Here is a 24,981-nt window from a genome sequence, read left to right on the forward strand (position 1 = left end):
TTTTCATAAAGTAAAAATGAAATTACAGCAATTACAAAAGTATCGTTCAATCTACCTTTTTTTTCCTTGCTCACAGTACCTCCCAAGCGGCCCGTCATAATGGACGAAAATGGCACGAAGATTGACAACATCACCAGGCCGTACCTCGAGGGCGAAGACCTCACTCTGACCTGTGACGTCTACGACGGTGGGTTTCTTTCCCACACTAACCGACCCTGTTATTCGCTCAACTTTTGAACAGTTTGCATTAATATTGCTTTCAGGATACTTTTGCACACGATATAACTTGCTCTATTAAATATTGTGTCCCACTTAACATGTGTTAATATTTAAAAATGTGCAAGTGTCACGTGGCTAAACGAAACCAATGTACTGTTGTTTACCGTCGCTTGAAGTAAGTCTGACAATTTCTTTATTTCATCTTATTGCATAATTAGTCATTTTTATGGATTCGATCAACTTCTCAACTATTATGCTCAGAGCAAAAGTGTGATTGCCTTGGTTCTGCTCAGCTACGTGACGCTTGCGTTTTTGTCTAATTTAGCACAACTTACATGGGGCACCTAGTATATAGCCGAGCAAGTTGTGCCTTTTCGTGTACAACTTATTCTTCCAGAACATAAATATATGACTGCAATATGGCCGATTGGGATACCACTTGAATTTCCATGGCGAATGCCAAGAAAATTCGTTTACTAATGAAACTCAGTTTTGCGGAGTGGTTCCGACTTCGTCTTGAATGAATTATTAAGCTGCAGAAGCATTTTGTAGAGGCTCTGTGCGACCGCTTCTGTGGATTCTGATGGGTGTGCGACCTTGAGAAGACTATGCATGCTTGCAACCAGATGAAAATTCTCCCGATGACTCGTTCAGTGTCCGAAAGATGGCTCTAATGTTCTGCAACTCTGGTTCATCTACACCAAAAAATCGGTAGAAAATATCTAAAGATGGTTTAGTGTTGACGGACGGTTATCGTGGCATCTTCATGATGGGATACCGTCGTGGCAGTAGACCATCGTTTGGTACTTTCCTACCGACTTACATGTAGGGTCATCGTGAAGTCTCCTACTGCAAAAAAAAAAGAACATCGTCAGTTTTATACCGTATTGATTGAAAGCTGCCACGGTTTCCCCAAGTCGGTGCGTTTGAAGGAGCTGGAGTAACTCCAAAACATGTGGTCGTATTCCGCTTCGTTGGTTGATGTTTGCGTAAATGGTCTTACTCCTTTACCGGAGCAATTTTTCTGGGCTACGTAATTACATGACCTATTCAGTTTCTAATATGAAAAGTAACTCTTGAATACCCATGTAGGACCAGTGGTTGAGTTTCGCTTCCAGGGTTTGAAAAAATGATTTGAATTCTTTTCTGCAGACGTCTTGGCGGTTGCGGTAATTTACAAACTATTTAGTGAGAACTTGGAATGTTGCAAAGTTAATCACTTTGGTGTGCCGTGTGTATATGACAAAGGCTGTAGAAAGGTTCCGTATTCAATATGAAACACAACAACAATAGGAATAATATCAATATTAGTAAAGCATTAGACTGTCCAAATTACGCTGCTACGCACGCACTTGTGGCGACGTCGAATGATCGTATCGACGCACAAAAAATGAAGCAAGAACTGTTTCTCCAGAAGTGAACAGAGCGAGTCCATTCAACTGCATTCAAATGGCCATGTGTATAGACGTCGCTTGAGAGAGGCAGCGGGCAGAAAAGGTCGTCCGGCTCAAAGAATATTGCGCATATGCAATCTTTTCGTCTCTGTGCACCTAGGCCTCGAGAGCTACTTTACGAGTGATGACAGCGGAAAGCATTGCGTATTGCATTTTTATCACCCCTAACGAACTTGCGATAGGTTTTCCACTCTGTTACCATGCATTGACCATTGAATACAATTCAAGCAGACAGTTTGGGCAACGGTCTGCGGTATTAAAGTGCGATGGCGCCGATGCAACGAACTAAAGGCAAAAGGATAGCCTGCTCCTCGCTATAGACAACAACGGTCTTCGCTTGGAAAGTGCGTCCTTTCAAGTTATGCTTTTACTATCCTCTTAGGTGCATTTTTATACTTCAGAGCAGATAAAGGACCGCAGCTCTGTACTTTCCATGCCATGCAGCAGCAGCTATAGCCGACCGTGGTTATGAAATGTGTAACGTCAGTCGAAGTAAGCGCGTTTGTTCTTTGCAATGTAGTTGTTGATCGGCCATTTGATTCTGACATTCCGAAAATCAAGAAGAAGATATTTTTTAAACTAAAGCCGCACTGTTGATGTTATCGTAGTTGCATGGTTCGTCCGTGTTTAGCGCTAATTGTAGTGTCTAACAAAATTTAAAGCAAACAAAAACGACAAGTGAGTTCAGCGGAAGCCCGCAAGGTGGAGGAAAGTACATGAAAAGGAAAAACTGGCATCCACCTGAACTGTAGCACGAGGCCACAATGGAAACATATACGGGTTTTCCAGAAAGAAAGCCTCACAATTGAAGAAACATTAGTCCTGGTCCGGGAAGCGAGCCCGGGACCAACACCTTTCCGGGGCGGTCGCTGTATACCATGTAGACTAGCCAGAATGCTAGCCGATAGCAGAGCGAGGGCGAGTTAATCGACATCTCGAGGCGCTGGAACACTGACTTTGGCGAATGAGTTCTGCTGATGCCCTCAAGGTGGAGGAAAGTACATAAAAGGGAAAAAATGGCATCGACTGGAATTACCCGCCGTGGTTGCTCAGTGGCTATGGTGTTGAGCTGCTGAGCACGATGTCGCGGACTTGAATCCCGGCCATGGCGGCCGCATTTCGATGGGGGCGAAATGCGAAAACACCCGTGTGCTTAGATTAAGGTGTACGTTAAAGAACCCCAGGTGTTCCAAATTTGTGGAGTGCTCCACTATGGCGTGTCTCATAATCAGAAAATGGTTTTGGCACGTAAAACACCATAATTTTTTTTCCATCGGAATTGTAGCATGAAGCTACAATGGCTTCGTGCTACAATTCGGGCGGATGACAATGTTTCCCTTTAAAAAAAAAAAGAATTTTCCAGCGTAGTACGTGGATTGAAACTCATTTTTCTCATTTTTCATAATCATTTCATCGGGGATCGCTGCTGAGAATGCCGTTGAAAAAAAATGTATCTCTAGTTCAATGAACACATGCCTTCAGCAGTTTATTCTCCCCAATCAATGTTATTCTTAGATGAACAACCTACGTGACGTGGAAGTAGTATCTAGCCTTTTCCTACAAGATAATTCCTGGCCCTTTCCATACAACGGTGATCCCCCGCACATGTTGCTGCACATTACTGTAATTTTCAATAAATTAGATTCCGGAACGGAACGTGCCAAAAGCACGATGTGATTAAAATGGTGCGCCGTAGAAGAGGGCTCCGGATTAATTTTCACCACCTAGGGCTAATAACGCACACCAAAATGTAAGTTCACGATCCTGTTTACATTTTGCCTAGATCGAAATGGAGCCACCGTGACCGCGATCAAACGTCCGACATCACCAGCGCAACCATATCAGCTGCCGCAGTGGGTAACATTTTAATTGTCGCAATTTGTTACTTAGTGCTTCTCGGAATTATCTTCGTGATCCACTTGTTCACAAAAACGTATTGAAAAACCCACGAGAAGCATAATACTATTATTAAACGTATCGTCATGGTCTTTGTCTCGACAACCACGGTGTTACATTCTGTCCGACACACCTTTCACGCGACATAGCTGAAATCACTTGCGCTAGTATCTGCGAACCTTCCGAAAGAAAGAGGAGCAAAGCAAACCGCCTGATTCTTGTTTGTTCCCCTTCACATCGTCTCTTGCATGGCTACCCGAGACGACATCAAGTATAAGCTCGATCTCGCATAACGCCGGAGTAAAAGCGCAACTATAGGAAGCTGCGGCGCCTGCAGTGTAGGAGATGCCCGAGTAAACAGCTAAACAAAAAATACAGATGGCACCCTATTCTCTCCCCAGAACCGAATTGGGGAAAACAAGCGAAGGCATTACGGGCCTCCCACTGCGCGGAGCGAAAAGTTATGATCCACAGAGACGCCGACGAGGTCTCGCAGCCGCCGCCACTGCGCACTCCTCAAGCGGCGCAGACTGAGCGGGTGGAAAGCATTGTTTCCAAGCATGCGATTTCTGGCGCTGACGGCTTCGCACGAAGAAGAATGTGCGGGTCTCGCATTTGTCTTGGTTGTTCGCGAAGTGGGAGGAGGGGAAGGGGGGGGGGAGGGGCATTGCAGGCGCGCTTGCCGTTCGGAGGATACTGCTTTTCCGCGTTGTAGAGTGGCGCAGAGCAGTGCGTAAGAAACAAAACGCTGCCGTATTCGGGTGAAGCAACCCTGTCATTTTCTTTTCCCCTTTTTTGCTTACACTCAACTACTGCCTGTCCGAATGTGCCGCAGATTTGGCCTGCCGCTATATTCCGTATAGGGTTCGCCTGTCAGCCACCATGCGCAGTTTTCAAAGAAAATGCAGCCCAGGGGCAAAAGGAAGAGATAGATCGAGACAGTTATGAGGAGATATGAAGACAGGGCGCAGAATATGGCCTCTCCGTTGTCTAGTGGCCGCGTGCTCTGTTGGTTTGGCACTGCTGTTATTGATCCATTCCTCCCCTATTTTTCCGGCTTTATTCGGGCTTGCAAGTGACAGTCCTATTGGAACCAATAACTTTCCGAGCATCTCTACTGCTCGATCCGGCAGCGGCGTGTACTGCTGACGCGGGCTGCATTATAAATGACCGGAACTTTTCTCGGCGAAGCCAGTGTACTGAATCGCGAATATTGGATTCGCCGCAAGCGTTTTAGGGAACCGCGATATAGTTGCTGCTCGTCCACGCCAAAAGCGGTGGCAGAGGCACCAGGCACTCTGGCCGCCTGAGCAACGTTATTGAAGCAAGCAGCACGCAACGTCCGTAGCTATGGTCTCGGCCGCCTCTTGTTTCACCACGCTTGACTCATTTCTTTTGAGTTAACAGCGCTTGCTCTCTGTGCCAATGTCGGCTGGTGACCTCCAGATTACTTTTCTTTTGTATGTTTTGCCTGTTTCGAGTCAGCTGTGCGCTCTCTTGTGCAGCGAAGCGTGAAAACATTTAGTTCCACTCGGAATCGTCCTAAACTCGGAGAAACACAGCTGATTCCATATGAGCTTGTCTTTCTTCTTTGAGGCTTTTGGAATGTTTAGTGTTTGGTAGTGCTGAATAGACGCCGCTGTATGACATGGAAAAAGAGGCGAGAGCTTTGATGTTTTATCGTAATGTCGGTAAATATCTGTCATGCAGTGTTAAAGCAGCGCAAATAGAAAGCAGTGCAGACAAGCAATCGAATTCTGACTAAATGAAAACACAGGGATCGAAAACGTAGGCGAAATCAAAAGCCAAACGTTCTATATATATATAAAATAAGGACTATCTACCAGCCAAATAATATCGAAACAAGATAACTAGTATATCATGAACGGAAGATTTGGCTCAAACAAGGCATAGACGCCAAGAATAACAGATAGAAGCAACAGCAGATTGCTGACTCAACTTCACTTTACACCGGCAATAACCACGCCAAATTTATTCGTTTATCTAGTTTTGTGGTCATTTATTCTTCTACTTTCACGTTCAGGACTGCCACTTGAAGTTTACCGAGCGATAACCTTTCGTCAAGTAAAGGAATGCCATGGAACTGCGTGCGTTGAATGAGAGGTGTGCTTTCCATTAATTTTGTACAGTGAACCAACGCTGTCGCGCAGTCTCACTGAAGCATGTGCCCGCATGGCTTTAGTATCACTCTGCGCAAAGCACCACTTATTCCTTTAAAATGCACTGTTGAACTGGTCCTCGGCCACGTTATACTGAATTTGCTTGTCGTCGGGTCCCCGAAGCTAAGCTTGTACCTTCCTCGAGAACCGCTCTAGTTGATTGAAACTTCCTCCGCCTCTCGAGCCTTCGCCTACGAATTCCCTGCCTTTCCATGAAGATCCAGTGGCTCCAAAGCCTTGAACGCTGCTATACAACATTATTGTGTGACCCGTGGCTTGGTGCGGCCTCCACTAAGAGCTATTAGTTTATCAATGGGATAAGTGAAACACCTTCCTACGGCATGTTAAGGTGCGAAGAATCTATGGAATATCTCCTCTGACCTTGTCCCTGCAATGAAAACCAACGCTTTCTATGCAGCTCCATGTTCGTTCACCCGGATTCTATATGATTCCTGGTGACAACTGTACTGCGCTGTGGCCACATTTCTCGCAAGCCCGGAAAGCGATACGTGTATTACTGCAGTTCCTAAAGTCAATGAACCTGAGTAAGCAATTGTTGTTTCGACATGCACCTGTGGAAGAAGCGACACCCTTAGTATTTTCTCTCCTTGCTTGGTCTCTGTGTTTTTCATCATCTAGTCCCTTTTCGCTGCCTCGGGCAAAAAACCGAACGTGCGTCTGGTTCACGTCCCTGTCTTTCTTTACAGTTTGTCTCACTCTCTCTTTCGCAATTTGGAGACTGCCGCAAAGTAGCGAAAACTGAGGCACATTTCTTTATCCTCCCACATTACGTCGGAATGGATTATTTTGCCTTGAGCGAACGAGTTTGCCACTTAGTCAGTTCCGATGTCTACGGCAAGCAGTGCATCCCCCTCCCTTAGTAAAAATCTTTGTGTATGGAACCACGTGGCAGCCCTCCCTTCCTTTTCTTTCATTTTTTACTCGTCCTTGGTGATGATGATTTTCATTCACCCTGGTAAAATGCGCGGGAAGAAAGACATCGATAGAGCGTTTATGCGTTGCCTTCTTTAGCTTTTTTAGACCTTGTGCTACAGGAGAACGCTTGCACGTTCGCCTTTACGATACGATACCATTATTTCGTCCCTCGTATTATTTGTACATAGAAAAGAAAGCAGTGAAATATGTAGTATTGTAAATATGTAAATTGTAGTACGTAAATTGTTGCACTGTAGTGACACATCGTAGCACCGGTTGTTTATGTACAAATGATATCGAAGTACATTTGCCAATGTTGGTTCCTTAAACGACATTTCTTTGTAGGTCTAGCTGCGCATGCTCTGCTGCGAAGTTAACGTTGCAGCATCTAGTAGTAGCAGTAACGTAATGTGAATTTCAGCGGCCGCATACACGTAAATGTGGCTTAAAACGACAGCCATAATTTATCGCGACTGCATACGACCCGCCAGTCTAATAAAGTGACACAGGCATTTCTTTTACAAAATATTGGCTGTCTAATAACATCAAGTTTACGCGATAAATCACGTTCGGTTTCGCGCACATTGCTCGCAGGCCAACCAGAGCCCGTGGTGACATGGTGGCGTGGCTCGGAGCTCCTGCAGCAAGCGCTGAGCCGCAATTCCGGTGGCCATCCACGCGCCACGCTGTTGCGCCTGCGGCTCACGCGAGCCGACTACCAGGCGCGGCTGACATGTCGCGCAACCAACAGCAACATTACGCTGCCCGTGGCCACAACCATCGTCGTCAACATGCACTGTAAGTACGCGCTGCTTTAGACGCGACTTGCGTGGCGCGTTCACTCAGACGCTGGAACACAATGCCATCGAACATTGCTGAAACATTTTCTCGTTTTATGCGAAGCATATTACTAGAGCTCAACCCAGCTCCTCAGGCGCGGCGGTGTCGCCTTCAATGCCACGTGACACCGTGACGTCACGACAGAGGAGAAACGGGGCTCCAACTCGCGCCGTCGCTCGCGGCGTCGCGAGCGGTATATAAGCAGCTGCGCTTGTTTCTAGGTGGCTTTGGCTCAACTCTTGCAAGATGGCCTGGGTGGGAATCGAACCAGCGTCTCCGGAGTGTGAGACGGAGACGCTACCACTGAGCCATGAGTACGATGCTTCAAAGCGGTACAAAAGCGCCTCTAGTGAATGCGGTGTTGCCTTAGAAACGAGCTGTTTCTAAGGCTCAGGCGTGCGTCGCTTGCTCAGGCGCACATTTCGTTGCCGCGCCGAACGCTGCGTTGCTCGACGCTCACCGCGTCCAATGCGGGGCGCGTAGTCGCTGCGCCGTAGCCCATTGTCTTACACCCCTTGGCGGGTCGACGGGAACGCTGTCGCGTTCCACTCTTGAAGGCGAAGCAGAGTAACGCATGAGTTGTTTCTTCGTCTAGCCGAACCAAATATAGCCAAGCAACAGCAGTTCACCAGGCTAAACAGTGGTTCAACAACTAAAATAAAGGCTAGTATGCTTCGCATCCTGGGCTTAACCTTAGCTAAGCCACAGCCATTTTTTAGAATGTCTCACGCCCATAATAGTGAGAACAACTTATTGCTAGAATTAAAACAAGGACATAAAAAACGGAACAGGTTTTTGTGGAGATATCGCATGTTAGTTACGCAGTTTGTTTTACTGTAAAAGCGACGGTACGTGGCGCCTTAGACAGCGGGCGGCAGAATACCATGTCTCAGCCCAAACCACAATATTCAAAGATTACTGCTGTGATTTGAACATCGCTCATCAGTTTTCATTGGAGCACAACAGCACGGTTCCCTCCTGGCTGGCGCATCGCAGCAGAATTCGTAAAGAGGCGTAACTGAAACATCCATTCCCCATGCGCGGAAAGACAACTCATGTTCAATGGTGTGTTCTAATATATATATATATATATATATATATATATATATATATATATATATATATATATATATATATATATATATATATATATAAAGAGCGAACAGAAGGATTATATTCGAAAAGAAGGTTTTACGCTAAGACTACGTAACACCTAGTGCCAGACACCCATGACGCTGGATATATTACTAGCGAAGGCGGCCTGTGAGTGACCAAGAGCTCTTACAAATGAAGAGCAAGAGTTTTGCGAATTACCCGCCGTGGTTGCTTAGTGGCTATGGTATTTGGCTGCTAAGCACGAGGTCGCAGGATCGAATGCCGGCCACGGCGGCCGCATTTCGATGGGGCCGAAATGCGAAAACACCCGTGTACTTAGATTGAGGAGCACGTTAAAGAACCCCAGGTGGGATAAATTTCCGGAGTCCCCCACTACGGCGTTCCTCATAATCAGAAAGTGGTTCTCTCACGTAAAACCCCATAATTAAAATTTTTTTAGCTTTGCGAATTCAGCTCCTCATTACCTGAGGGTTAAGAAGGTGGATGAGAGAGCGAAGTAGAAGACAATAATACAGACCTATTACAGAAATGAGCAGCAACTGATAGAATATACTTCTCTATATGCCGATACCCATCTGAGTGATGCAAAAAAGTTGTTGCTACGTAAATTATAACATTAGAATTCACGCTTGAATTCCCTTGCGTATTATTTCGCTGAATTTCATAAAATAAACCTTAGAACACTATAGACAGAGCACATGCTAACTAATAATTGCATTTCGTTGCGACGGCGTTACTCCTAGCTTGATAAACATAGAGTGTTGGTTGACACATCTCTTATGAATCCACTAAAAAAGATTTGCCCAGAAAGAGAATTTTCTCCGATGAACAGAACGATCTGTGAGTGTGCATCAGTTGTTAGACAAGAATATAGAATGTGTTTTGCAAATGGTATCCTTAGAAACGCCAGATTAAAAACAGTTTGATTAAATACATTGTCCCCAAGGATCGATGTCAGATCTCTGCTTCATCCTATGAAACCAATCACGAAAGCACGTGTGATTTGTAAGTGATTTATTGTAATTTTAAGATCTTGTGATGCAAATATTATTTCGTGCCAGCATTTTTTGGTGACATGATGTAACGATGACGGGAGCAGTGAGAGAGAAAGCTGCATATTACATTGGTTCATCGGCAGGTGTATGAGTGATAGTGCGTGAAAGCTCAGCACGGTAAAGACAAGGAGCGAGGCATCTATTTTCTTTGTCAATATCTTATCTGCGTTACTATTTCTTTGTAAGCGCAGAGATTACCGCAACGGCCTTTCACGATGTGGACCGCCGTTATGGTAAAAAGAGATAACACAGTTCACCAAACGGAAATTAATGATCAATCGAGCAGAGGTTGCTACCTAGGAGATAAGGGAGAAGGTAGACATCTTAACCAGAAGGGCGACTGGTTGGTTAACCTACTCCGAGTGACGGCAAACCTGGAATAGAAAGATGAGAGAGAGAGTGAGAGAGAGAAAGTAAAGAGGAGGTAAAGAAGCGCATGTAGCTATGAAAGTCACCAAATCACCGTAAATTACTAACGTTAACTTTTCGTTGAACCACAAATAAAAAAAAAATTGAACGCTTGACTACTTATTTCGAAAACTAGCCATTCGTTAGGCCCAAGTGAAACAAGCATCTTCTAAAAACAATTAAAGTAAAATGCGAGACTGGCAATATAATTTGTGCTTTCTTGTTTGTTCTCCAACCACTAAGACTAAAATGTACACTATCAGTGTACTATATACTACGTCATCTACATGCTTGCGCACGTGTAAGGACTGAAGCGCAGCCTTAGCGATCCATATGCCAAGTGCTTGTATCCGTGGCTTATTTTTTTATACAAACTCAATGCATATAGCCCGAAAAATGACGGGAGAGTGAGAGGGCGTCGCGGAATGAGCCCATAAAATAATTCCTCTGCGTGAATTTACGAACACTATTGCTTTTTCGTCCAGAAACCCGTCATTTCTGACCGACGAAAAGTTTGGCTTCGTTACGTGGTACGCAGAGTGGGAGTCATAAAACCTCAGTAAGATTGCCAGCCCGCCTACTCCTTTTCTGGCCCAGCTAACTTCGGTGCTAGCCAAACTGACTTCGAGCGAGGTATTTGGTGCAAACGAGGTTTATTTTGCTGAATGAATAGCACCACTTGCAGCTATTCATATGACGGAGCATATCACGTGACGGCGAAAACGTTCGTCTGCTTTGATCATTGAGTTCTTTTCCCGGAGTGGTCCGCATGCATCGCACATTTGGGAAAGAAAGTTTCTCGAAGGCAGCCTACTCTATGATTAACGTTGTACATATCAGAGCGAAGCAAACAAGCAAGGTTGCATAAGAAGAGCAATGGCGTAGGAAACAACTTGATATATTAGCTCCCTTCATTAGTTCTCTTGAGATTTCATTTCTTTTATTTATCTGTAAAGAAACAAGCGAAATTTCCTTCCGTGTGGTCTCTTCTTTCTTTTCGGGCAGCCGCTTTTCTTATTATCGTTCTGGCTGTAAAAGAAGGACGGTTCTGATTTACTCACGAAACAGTTGTTATTTGCCAAAGAAAAGACAGAGAAGGGATACGGCATGGGGCAACTTGCTCCACGAACGAGTTAAGACGATTGAGTAAATAGCGAAGTCACCAATGGGACTGCCATGGCCGAATATACGTAATTATTTTTCATCAGAAGGATGGTTGCGAGGCAAGTCGGAACACCGATGGTGAAGTCATCCCAGACAGTAGAAATTCGCGGCTACTTTAAGCTCCGAAACGACCCATTTCTTCAACTTACGCTTCGATTGAATGGCACGGTAAATTTCGCTATGAGTGGGAAGGCATTAGTTTGAATCGAGACCGAAGGCAGTAGTGGCACTGCACGGCAATGTCACTGACAGAGCCAACGTAGAGATTAATGACAATCAGGGTTCTCTTAAAATGTACGGCTCGTCGTTGCTTTAGCGTCATTTTTTCTTATTTCTTTTCTTCGTGTTTCTCTTTACGTCTCATGGGAGTTTAAGTTCGCCTTGTCGCACATTATAGCAGTCGTTGACGCGTCCCAAATGGGCACACAAATTTTCTTCTTGCTTGAACGTCATTAAAAAGAATTGAGCAACTGTAAATGCAATATGTGTCCAATAGCACGTATTCACCACTGCTATAGCTAGAAAAAGTAAAGCTCTAGTAGCAACAACAGATCTTTCTTTAGGAAAGTGCGCACTTTGTCAAGGTTATCAATAGTCAAAGCTCCCTGCTCATTGCTATAGTGCGTAATCTCAGGTAGAGAAAAAAAAAACGCATTTGATTTCGTGAAAGCGGAATTGCGTTCCTGCAAATTAAAGTGGCGCGGGGTTATGCTATATTGGGTAAAAGCGTACTTTGTTTTTGTCTTACTTAACGCCAATAAGTAATTATTTTTAAATTCTACTGAAATGTCATTGTAGCTTTCACTCGCTTTTCCCCTTCAAATTGTAAAGGTAAATGTTAACCCAATTACTGTCTTCATCAGGTTTAACCCTTTAATGTATACTACAAATGCATAAGGAAAACGTATGCGCGTAGAATAACCTCTTGGCGAATCTTGCATCCCATAGATCTTAGGTGTACTTAAACTGGCCTGCGCACCCTTTTCTTTCTTCTGATTCATTTTCTTCAAAAATAACTAATGTTGTGCATCGTGGTATAGAGAATATAAACAGAGATAAGGTGCCTCACAAAGGTGCCCTGCTCTGTCGCCCCCATTCTCGACAATCTTGGGCAGATATTTTTTTTCAAGAAGTTTTAAATTTAGCCTACACCATACTGGAATATCAGTATATGCTCCTTGTATTTTACAGGGAAATTTCGCATGCCAGCACTTCTTAGCTATACTAGTTGCAGTCAAACTAGCTGCAACCCAGGAATGAGCACTTTCTCGTAGTCTCGCCCTATCTGTCAGGTGCGGCTGCACACCAATCCTTCCCAGCACCCCTGGCCCCCCATATCCAATCTTCTTCTTTCCTTCCCTCGAGTTGTGTGTGTGTGACGATTGGTCATGCTATGGGGCGCAGCGATTAGAGGTGGTTGCCTCATTTGCGCCCGGCCTTTTCTAGCAAGCCTGCCGCCGTCACACTCCTGGCCCCAGGCCAGATCTTCGGCTGAAGCAGCAGGGCTCCGTTAAAGCTCGGCATTCAATCTGGACGCGCAGCCCTTGCCCCTCTAATGACGATGGGTGTACCCGTGCCTCTAATAGATTCCGTGCCACCTTTTACACGCCTGAGATTGTCGGATGGGCGCGGAACTCACAAACGTAGCCTGCTAGCGAACATCGCTCTCCATGATGTGTGCAGGTGAGGAGCACGAATTACTGAAAGGGAGGAAGGATGCTTCACAGGGCAGAGAGCCGCTCTGGGGAAAGGGTTGGATGTAACACATCGAGGGCTCCAATTCGAGCGGAGTCTCGGGTGTTTCACCTCTTCCATCTGCTGGTTGAGGACGGCGGAGAGAGAGAGAGAGATAGATGGGGGTTAACGAGGAAGTGGCCTCTTCAAAGGCGGCGACAATTGTTTTGAAACTAATTTCGCCAGCTCTACGCAGAGGACGCGATGAGGAAACGGCTGCGAACATAGCCAGGAAAGCGGCAGGAACGATCAGAGCATGAAAGTGGTGGCGTGCAAAACTTTAGGCAGGGATTGCCGTTCGCGTTACGTCTGCTCGCCTTTATAGTAGTGTGGAACCACAGGCGTTTTCGGAGCTATTGGTTACCGAAGGTAGGAATGCGGGTCTCTTGGTACGTGTACTTTGACTGACCCCAGACATGTGTCAGAACGGGCACGTGACGAGTTTGTTTATTTGCGTGCGTGTGTATGTTTGTGTGCGCATGTGTATGTGTAAGTGTGTTCGTGTGTGCGTGCGTGTTTGTGCAGGACGAGGTTTGGCGCAATGAAGATGATGACATGAAAGCGGCATGAAGATAATGCGATGGCGACGAGTGTGTGAGGACCACGGCGTAACGACTATTCTATCACGAAGAGTGACAATGATAGTGTGACGACGATAGCTTGATGACAACGGCATGATGACAGTCAGATTAGTAAGCGGGAGGGACGTAGTTACAATGAACACGATGGCGTCACAACGACGGTACGACCGGCAGTGCCTCATGACTCTATGGCGAGAATGGCGTGGCGAAGATGGCATGATGAAGATGGGATGACAAAGCTAAAATAATGGCGACGCAACGACCGCACAACGACCAGAACAGCATCCTGACCTCAAACACACAATTAGTGACCCAATCTTTTAGACAACTTCGGTCACTTTGTTGGTGTACAAGGCATGACGACGACGGTATAACGGGTGTCAGATGACAAAGCTGGAACGGCATCGAATCACGACTGCATCACGACTACATAGTGCGTCAAGCTAGAAGGCAATATGAGCCACTGGGTTGGCTAAGAGGACGGACGGACGGACGGACGGATGGATGGATGGATGGATGGATGGATGGATGGATGGATGGATTAATGGATGGATGTATGGATGGATGGATGGATGGATGGATGGATGGATGGATGGATGGATGGATGGATGGATGGATGTATGGATGGATGGATGGATGGATGGATGGATGGATGGATGGATGGATGGATGGATGGATGGATGGATGGATGGATGGATGGATGGATTAATGGATGGATGTATGGATGGATGGATGGATGGATGGATGGATGGATGGATGGATGGATGGATGGATGGATGGATGGATGGATGGATGGATGGATGGATGGATGGATGCGGCGATCGACATTGCCAGATTGCTTGCTTGCTTGCTCCTCACTGGTGGCGCTTACGCACTGCGGGAGATTGGTCAATAACACGGCAGTTAAAGGTTAAAAGTTAAAGGGAAGGGGAAAGAGAAAATCCTAAACAGAAACTTCAATCAGGGTGAAGTATAATCGTTCATCTTCGTTAAGAAATAGATTTACTTGGCAGATATAGAAATATAATATTTGTAATTATATATACACAAGAAATATTGTGTTCTTTGTTGGGTGGTTTTGGAATAATTTCGAATACACAATCAGTGATTTAGTTGTCTGTCCAATTATTGATTTCGAAAATTAACATGATAACCTTCTTTTGTCACAGCGATAGTCGCAAATGGCCACGCAGATGTTCCTGTGACTAAAGCCCAAAGAAGAAGCCCCGAAGGCGAGGATATTTTGAGTAATTAAAGAAATACCCAATTTCCGGCATAAAAATTTTAATTTGTTCCTCTGTATTCTAAATAGATGCCATGCTATCAGAAAGTGATCAATGTTTTCGGGTTTCTGGCAGGCAAGACATGGAGGGGACGGTGCCAGACCGGACCTGTATGGGTAAATATTTAAGGGTGGGATGTGGCATCGTAATTTTATTTTGGAGATTTGTAATGTGCGTGTGGGACACCATTTATTGTCCTATGAAAAGGACAAATGATTAAAATCCGACGTTGGGATTTTCAGTTTTGTAGAGCTTTAGAAAAGAGAAAGTTTCTAATCCTAGCCGCAGTGGTATAAGCCTAAGTAGGCATAACGTACATAGCTGGTCCATCAAGAGACATCCGCGCAAGTGTGTCTGCTATTTCATTTAAGAATATACCATGATGGCCTGGATCCCATATCAACTGCACCAGGCTTAAGTTTGGGGGGATTAATGATTTAAATATATTCGCTACAGTAGTGTCTGAAGATGAAAAGAGTGATATGCATACTGACTGTGAATCAGTCACTATAACATCGCCAGCATGGTAATGAACAAAAGAAGAAGACGATGTTAGCAGGAAGAACGTGTCAATAAATGGGTCAATAAAGTCAATAAATCTCCAGCGAAAGCGTTCTTCTTAGTCGCCTGCCCCCTGGGCGGTGTGATCAAGTATAGGGCGGCGGTATTATACTGTTCGTTTCGCATTTTCGTTGTTCTTTTGACTTGTATATCGTTTGTCGTGTATACCTCGTCTCTCTTTCTTTTCCCGGTCAAGGGCATTCCCCTTGGCTAGCTTCTATCCCTGCCCGAGAGTGGCCGATAGACACATTTTTACGCAATGGCCTCAATAATGTCCCTAAGGCCCTAGTGCCTACTAATGGGGGAGCCATACAGATGAAAAACCCGAAAATTATTCAGGTGGAGCTTCGGAAGGCCACTGAGGTTCATAAATTTGGTCGCGCTGGTATTCTGTGCTGTTCGTCAGACCAGGAGTGCGTTGGAGACCTCCTCAACTGTTCCGAGTTTGCATCGAATCCGGTGAGCCCGTTTATTCCAGCACACCTTGCTTGCTCGAAAGGCTTAGTTTGCGGGGCACACGTGGTCCTCGACCCCTCAGTAGTATAAGACTTATTTTCAGTCGCGGGTGCTGTTTCTCTATACCGATGTAGCCGAATTATTGAGAACAAGAATTCACCTACGGTATCGGTGATCGTTAAACTCGCGGGAATAGTAATTCCCACGTAATTTGAGCCAAGAATATAAAAATGAAACGCGCGTCGCAAGCGAATTGAACCGAACGCATACTATTCGCAATAGTCTATAGCAAGTCAGACAATTTCTTGTTCTCCCCATGTCTCACTAATTAAGTTTAATTACCTAACTTTTGAATTATTGTCTGAGGACCCCAAATATGATAGGCGGATTTGTAGAGCACATCTCACGAAGTCCCTTTTTCCAGGTTGCAAAGAAATCCTGCGAAATATGAAAAAAAGAAAAACACGTCACGGAGCGCTTGCGCAGTGGTATTGTGCTGCTGTCAAGCGTGCGTTCAGTGAACAAGGTACAGAAAATTTTCTTTGCAGAATTATGTAGGTAAATCATCACTGATACCATCTCCAGCCTGTCAGCTTCTCGGTTTTTTCTGGAATAAACAGTGGTGTTTTTCTCGGCATCTGGAAGTTACATACACCAGACTACGCTCTCGCTTCCTGCAATTTAATTTCTATTTACATAGAGCTCGTCTGACGATGTCCCCTCTATGTCACAGCTGCATAGAAATTGAATCAATACTTTTTATCATGCAGACTATATTCGCGCCAGAGCAAGATATAACTGGATGCGTAACTCTGCAAAATTGGATTGTGGTTAAGTATAGCAGTATTATTACATTTTGGAGCCTCAACACTAGGCTATAGTCACAGAAACGTTTGTTTTGCAGTATTCGATTTTTTAACTGAAACAGAACGATTGCCCTCCTAATTATCATTTTTTTTATTCTAGATATCAAATCTGCATTCATTTCACCGAAATTTCTTTCTCTAAATTCTTTATTAGCATTAATTTCTCCTTCATTGTACCCTCTTTTAACATTCACCTCTAAGTTAGTCTGACTGCTCACTCGTATATTAGTCTAGTTATTGCATCATCTCCTTTTCTTTGTATTACTTTTACTTTGCATTTATCGTCTTCAAAGAAGAATTTTGCTTAGCGGTGTTACTTGATGAAAATTCTACTGGTGTACATGCCTGGCTTCAGTTTTATCAGCACGCTTGCTTCAGGAACCAATGGTTGACTGACGAGGATCGTATACAGAACATGCGGGTATTTCCGTGTGGCAACGCGCAGAAATGGTAGAGCCTTCGGTTAAGCTTACAGTTGAATGAATCGTGGAACGAGTGGAAGGAGAGTTTCTCTCGAGGATTCAAAAAGAATTCCGTGGAATTTCGGAATAACGCTATATTCTACATACAGAAAGCAATGAACGTCCGAGAATATGTGCTGGAAAAGTAGAATTTAATTTGTACAACCCAGCCAAAACTTCCAGAATCGTCTGTTATTGAGCTCATTGTACAGGGTATGACAAGAGAGTGTCAGAAATGAGTTCTAGCTAGGTCACTAAGCACAATGGACCAACTGCTTCAATCAATGGCTTACGTTATTACCCCAGATTTTAATGTGACATCAAAAAAGACAAGGGTCACAACCCTAGACCAAGTGACAAATACACTCCAGGCTCGGTACTTCATAACCAGCGATACCTCCAATGGTGAGAGCACCACATAATCTCACCAATGTGCTGAAGAAATGGCGCTCCTTAAATGAGGCGTTCTGGCGGTGCGATGCTTGTAGACAACCGAAACATGTCAGCATTGATTGACACTGGTGCTTCCGTGAGCCTAGTTAATGAAACTGTAATGGACTCAACCAGCGTCATTTCCGGGAAGCTTATTCGTGTGTGTAGCTACTATGGTTCATCTAGGGTTTACCATAAATGGACAACAGCAGATCTTGAGTTCCAAGGTCAGACATTCAACGTGGAAGTGCTTGTCGTATCAGCGGTGAACTTCGCCTTTCTTTAATCGTGACCTGAAATGAAGAACGTGAAGGTAACGAACTATGGAATGACGAGGTGACCAGTGGACAACCCGAGCAAGATATGTGTTTGAGCGAAAGACCTGAAGAACAAAAGGCGTCATGTGCGGAAGGCGTGCCGTTGATGCCCCCGAGCTAATCTTTATTGAGCCATATCCCGAAGCCGCAACAGCGATTGAGGTACGGTTCTGTTGCGCGACAGCACAGTCGTCATAAAAAAAAAAAGCCGTATAGCCTCATCCACGAAAAGAAAGTATGCCTAAGGCAAGAACTTCAAGGCATGTTAGAATCAGGGATCATTGGGCTATCGACATCATGTTTTGCTTCCCCTATTACAACTGTACCGAAGGAAGATGGATCATTCCGAATGCGCGCTCATTACCGGAAGATAAACAATCAGACCGATCTTTTACATACCCGATGCCTAAGATAGACGATATCATTCACGAGACTGGAGGATGCGAATGCTTTTCACGTATAAACTTATGCAAGGGGTATTGGCAAGAAGGAACAAGAAGGTTTGCGGCGTTTGTCGCGCCGTTCAACATCTACGAGTATAATCGGTTACCGCTTGCCTGGAAGAATTCTGGGTCGTGGTTCCAAAAGATAATGAACGAAACAGTGAGCGAATTCATTGGAAAATTTTACAGTGTATATGTATATTATGTCATTGTCTACTCTAAGACAAAGGAAAACCACGAGAAGCATTTGTGTGAAGTACTTCAGGCACTAAGCGCCGCACGACGTCAGATTAACATGAAGAAAATTGAGTTTATTTGCAATAAGGTGGCTTTCCTCGGAAGGGTGTTTAACGATAAAATGAAAAGCACCAAGCAAGAAAGTGTTCAATGCACCAAGAAAATGGCGAAACCGTATGATATTCATTCCCTCCGGCTGTTTTGGGGACTGGCGGGCCATTTCCGTGCAATCGTAAGAGACTATGCCAGAAAGACAAAATCTCTCACCACACTGGTCGAAAAGGGCGTGCCATTTACGTGGTCAAAAGAATGTGAGAATAGTTACACCGAGCTTGTACGCATCATTTCGTCGGAGTCTGTATTACCGCTCCCCTACTTCAAGCTGCCCTTTTATCTCTATGCCAACGCATCTCATTATGAAGTAAGTGTCATACTCTACCAGCGTGATGCTTCTAAATACCGACGAATGGAACTGAGCGTAATAGGTTACTGCGCTTTCACTTTTGCGAAGAAACAAAAAAATTATGCAACAGCGGAGAAGGAGGCACTGGTGGTGGTTTTATCCTTCAGATACTTTGGAAGCTACTCGGAAGGAAACCCCTTCAAGCTGGTCACAGACAACCAGGGGTCGATGTACCCGTTAAAGCTATCGCAGTTAAGGGCAGAATAACTGGATGCGTTAGCGAAAGACAGTTTAGCCTTGACCTCATACATCGCCTGGGAAAGAAACACCAAGATGCGGATGCGCTATCTCGATTCCACGTGCCGGATGAAACCCCAACTATAAACATGTAAACCTCTTACAGCTTTCGGAAGGAACAAAGGAGATGGAAGGAAAGAAAGGCAAATTGTTCGTTTCGGAGACCAAAGTGTCGACAGTCCTGAAGCTTTATCACACCAGTCCAGAGTTAGGAGGGCATGGCGAATTTTGCAAGACATTCCACAAAATATCGCAGTGTTTCACTTGGAAAAACATTGAAGCAAGACATCATAAATACTGTAAAAACTTGCCATCAGCGTCAGCTCCTTAAGCCAAGTACAAGTCTTAGATAAACAGGATGGTCTTACCAGAGTATTCCGATATTCCTTTCGAGATTGTTCGTCTTAATTGTGCTGACATCAAAAATAACGGGCAGGGAGCAAGGATGACGCAAGCATTCCTTGTCACCAAAGACAAGTGCGCGCGTTTTGTCGCCGCCAAAGCTGGACAGAAGGACGCAAATTGTGTGATATCATTGCTGGAACGAGAACACTTCAAGAACGTGCGAGTCGTTGTCGCAGACAATGGCCCAGCCTTTAAAAGCGGAAAACTGCGACTTTGGGCTGAGAAAAGAAATATCACCCTTCGTTTCCCAGCACCTTACCATCTGCAAGCGAATTCTCTTGCAGAGCGAATGATAAGTAACTCGAAGATGTACATACGATTATATCCCGAACTCGAAGGCGGTTGGAAATGCACCTTATAAGGAGACGTTGCGCATCACAGCAGATCATATACAGCCGGCCTGGGATCCAGCCCACATGTTGCAGCATTTCGCACGGGCTAATGAATGCCATCGGAATACGAATTGGGCTTAATGAAAGAAATTGATGTGAAGGACCATCCCAAAACTCCTCATCAGCGACAAAAAGCGCAGTGCATATATAGACAAGTACACTCAACTATGGGCCGTCCAGCAGGCCCGGGGTGCGCTCGAATAGCACAAGCCTCACGACCCACCACAAACGGGCCGAACTAGCTAGTGCAAAGTAGGGCATAACCACAGGTCGACGCTTGGCCTGCGTCGGGACGCGTTAAACCATCGGTTGCTGGCATTAAAAAAAAAGTTATTCCTACCCTATCCTATATAAAGCGACAATGAAAACGAATTTTGAACGCAGACACGGCACAAAAATCCCGGATATCGAAGCAGATTTATGGATTCTGGTCCGAAAGAGACTTGATTCCAAAACTCCCTTTACAGGACTTTACTATGTCATGAGTACAGCGAGGAAGCAAGGATTTCTTAAGACAATATACTACCAAGGACCCACTGAAAAAGTTGAAAAGGCTTCACGGAATATGCTGCCATATCCTCGTGGGAGTCAAGGCAGCCGATTGGTAGTGTGTGGCGATCCACATCAACAAGCGTGGCAATGAATGACGGAGAGAGGTTAAACCTTTACAATAGATAGATAGATAGATAGATAGATAGATAGATAGATAGATAGATAGATAGATAGATAGATAGATAGATAGATAGATAGATAGATAGATAGATAGATAGATAGATAGATAGATAGATAGATAGATAGATAGATAGATAGATAGATAGATAGATAGATAGATAGATAGATAGATAGATAGATAGATAGATAGATAGATAGATAGATAGATAGATAGATAGATAGATAGATAGATAGATAGATAGATAGATAGATAGATAGATAGATAGATAGATAGATAGATAGATAGATAGATAGATAGATAGATAGATAGATAGATAGATAGATAGATAGATAGATAGATAGATAGATAGATAGATAGATAGATAGATAGATAGATAGATAGATAGATAGATAGATAGATAGATAGATAGATAGATAGATAGATAGATAGATAGATAGATAGATAGATAGATAGATAGATAGATAGATAGATAGATAGATAGATAGATAGATAGATAGATAGATAGATAGATAGATAGATAGATAGATAGATAGATAGATAGATAGATAGATAGATAGATAGATAGATAGATAGATAGATAGATAGATAGATAGATAGATAGCCAGGCAGGCTCAAAACGTCTGACGTGGCGAAAGAATACTAATCTGGAGTGAAACAAGAAAGACTGCTGAACATCATGTCGAGATTGAGATAGATCATGTTCAGGAGAATAAAAATTTACTCGCCATCGCGGCCCTCCGAAAGTGGACGTCCAGGGAAGCTGTTAAATACCTCCATTACGACTATTGAGGGGGATATCAAATGCTTCATTTTGTTAGAGTACTGGCAATAATGCTATTCTAGAGCAATGGTAGTAATGGGCGTAATGATAACTTTGACAGTATGTCGCCGCTCATATCGGTGCTGCAACAACGTTGAAATAAGTTGCTAGGCTGGTTATTTTATGTACGAACGGCTAGGGAAGTCACTCCCGATGTCACGAGCTGCCGTCACCACGGCAGCCTGCGCAACTGTAATCCTCACTGCGAAACGTGTGCGGGGAATGCTACGTGCTTCCCATTGTTATCAGGACCACCTTATCACCAAATATGCGGTTCGAATGCTTGTTTTGAGCTTGTTTCTTTATTGAAACGTGTACTGTGATGTATGTTGTATGCGTGATCCCCAACAATGTATGCACCAATCTCTTCACTCTGCTGAGTGTTTGTAGCGTCTGCCTTACGGAGGTATGACCATTGCTCGGCCATGCACTGTTTCCTGGATAGGCCCACATTGTTTTCTATCGACGCTCCGTCAAGAAGAAATCCCGGGATCCTAGCCGTAGGCAGCTTCGCTGTAAAAATAAAGTGAAACAAAAATTGCAGTGCATCTGTTACTAAATATAACGGGCAAAATCCAATATAGCTTCAACAAACTGGACTTGCGCGCAAGAAATAATGATGCATAAAACGGTAATGAAGGAAAATAAAATTACACATAAGAACGCTAGAAGATAAAATATATATATATATATATATATATGTAGAATCAGCATCAGCTAAACAAGCACTGAGGAACGGACTGAGCGTATCAGCCTTTGTGCATATGGGTGCACCCAGGCTAATACATATGCACCTATGTGCATATGAATTATGCTTATGTGCATATGAATTATGTTTATTACAGAGTTTCGCTCCTGTTTCTCTCTTTAAGCTCCTTTGGGGCCCCATAATGTAAAACTATTCCAATCTGCTTTAATTCCAATCTCGTGACGTCAAATTTGCGTAACCGCCGGCGCAAGCATCGGGCAGTGACCAGCAGCGTTGCCTCAACAGCCCAATCAAACGCCTTCTCAGTTTATAGGAGGTCACCTTTCTTTGCTTTCAAAACAAATAACATTGCCTAGATTCAGCGGTTTTTCGTTTGTAATTGGCTGCCAGGAGGCCAGGAGCAGATGGTTTCGATGGGGCCGAACGAGTGCACTGAAAGTAGAGAACGGGATGAAGAGGGTGGTGCCGGCATCTACGATTTATCCGCTTTCCCTGGCTTAGTTTGCGGTGGCTGGTCGAAAATTGTGGTGGCGTGTAACGGAAGGTTAAGAATGCCGCTAAAACGGATTCTCAACAAGGGAGAGTTGGCAGAGCGAGGTCATAAACCGCAGAAAACTTTATTATACGCTAATAAACCCAAGCTCGCCAGCAGGTGCGAGTAGACAGTGCATGAGTGATCGGCGGCAGCCATCTTTTATTTCTTTCGCAACGCGGCAGCCTGCGGCTATTCAGAAAGAAATTCATTTTTGATCAGTATCTTAATGCAGCTTTAACGCGTACATGTTATTTTGCCACGGTGAGTTTTCGTGCTTTTGCGACGTCGCGTGACAGGTAGGTGAAATGGCTGCAGCCTGAAAGCTTTTGAACAATAGCCGTGGGTAATGGCGAAAAGGTGTCGAGTGAGAAATAGCTATTTTTCTTTTGTTCGGTCCACTCATGCATAATGAGTGTGTACACGTCATATCAGATGGGGAGCTATCGCAGTCCTCATGACGTCGTCTGACAGACCGGCGAAGTGGGGGTGGTCCAAAAACGTCTTAGACTAATTGCGGAGTGCTGGTTGCAGAATTGGAATACATAAGTTTGAAGCAGCTTTTCGTTATAACGCCCCTGTTCTTGTTTCTGCCTTGCCTTCTACTGTCGTTTGGTTGTCCGTCGTTGTCGGTCAGTCGCAGAAACAGAGCACTTCAATACAAAAACTTCGTCTAAAAGGCCTTTGTTCAAGATATTGACCTTGTAGTCCAATGCTCGGCTGTTGAAGAACAGACGTATACTTGCAAACGAGTGGATTCATCGTTCATCGCCTGATCTCCTCGCGTTTGTTACTGCCTTTTGGGGCAAATAAATGCAGTTCAGCCAACTTCATTCGTTAGCGGCCCTGTAATTAACTCCTAAATGCACGCAGTAATATATCTTGAAGAAACTATAAATTTCTAGATATTTTTCAAGTCAGTATATTTTGGCATGTCTGTCGTCACTAAAGAAGCCTATAGCACAGCACGTCCAGTGCGCTCGAGGGAAGCATGTACTGTAAGTACAGCTGACCGCTTTAGGTCAGCTTTACTTACAGGAATGCATAAGAACAAGTTATGAATATTTTTTTCCTTGTGTGCCTCTTGCAAGAGTCAGTTATCAAACTGCAGAATGCATAATGTGAGATAAAGTTGCCACTCGGCACTATTTCCGATATTGTTGGGGGGCCCTTTAATAATTTTGTTGGATCTAGGGGGGTGCCTAAAGTGCATTGTCCTATTCATGAAATTCTGCAGTAAGCTTCGAACTTTTAAGTTTAAATTTCCTGCTACAAAAACCAGTAGTGCTATGAAACCGTTTCTTTTTTTGTGTCATCAAGCTTTAAAGGGATCGCAGAAAGGGAAAGTTGTTGAAACGACTGTGTCGCATTTCTACAAATGGCGATTGTACGAGTTCTTGAAAAGTAATGCTTGTTTAGTTGTTACATAGTTGCTTGTCACGTGTCAAATGAACCCACGACCCCTGCCTTGCCAAGATGATTGCTCTATACCGTCTGACCTGACCAGTGGGCTGGGAGTTCACGAAACGCGAGCTCAAAATTGTCATCTCAGAGCGGTGGAAGCCAAAAGAATGTGGAATAGGCTTCACGAGAAATGTGCCTAGTGGAACTAGATTTATGAAACCAAATTTTGATTTGTTTCACATTCACCTGTTAGGCAAAAGTTTGAGGCAACGTTTACGTGGCAACCTGTCTCACGTGAACTTCGCAATTTCTCCTGCTATGAGGTTGCTGGTGACAAGCGGAGTATTCTGAAAATAAGCGAGGCCCTGTAAGACCAGCGATGCTCTACAGTTGCTCCGAATTGAGCCTAATACTGTTTGTGAACTTCCCGAACAAACAAATTTACGTTTGGTGATGGAGATGCGATTCCCACCTTCGGTTACATTTAGTTGGCCTTTTGAAGTGCCCGATAACTGGCTTGTGGATATCTTGGTGCTCATACTGGTAGCTACCAATTACCGCAATCTTTGTCAAGCTTCTTTTAACCGAAGGGGCTGTAGACGTGCAGACCTGCGGCGTAGTGTGGCCGCAGACGGGTTGGTTGAAGTGGCTAAAAACACACAAAACGACTGCCCGTTTTCAATGACACCGCAGAAAATGCGCAGCAA

The 24,981-nt window shown here is 44.4% G+C and overlaps 1 protein-coding gene across 3 annotated transcripts in view; it reads left to right on the forward strand.

Moving 5' to 3' along the window:
* The window catches only part of LOC126542588 (synaptogenesis protein syg-2-like), a 269,117-nt gene that overhangs the window by 205,436 nt on the left and 38,700 nt on the right, over positions 1-24,981 (forward strand). For all 3 annotated transcript variants that reach the window (XM_055077079.2, XM_055077080.2, XM_050189725.3), the window contains exons 3-4: positions 77-187; positions 7,280-7,483. In XM_055077079.2, coding sequence (XP_054933054.1) covers positions 77-187; positions 7,280-7,483 — 315 coding nt within the window. The remainder of the gene's footprint in view (positions 1-76; positions 188-7,279; positions 7,484-24,981) is intronic.

Source organism: Dermacentor andersoni, chromosome 2, assembly GCF_023375885.2.
Source record: "Dermacentor andersoni chromosome 2, qqDerAnde1_hic_scaffold, whole genome shotgun sequence".
Classification (NCBI taxonomy): Eukaryota; Metazoa; Arthropoda; class Arachnida; order Ixodida; family Ixodidae; genus Dermacentor; species Dermacentor andersoni.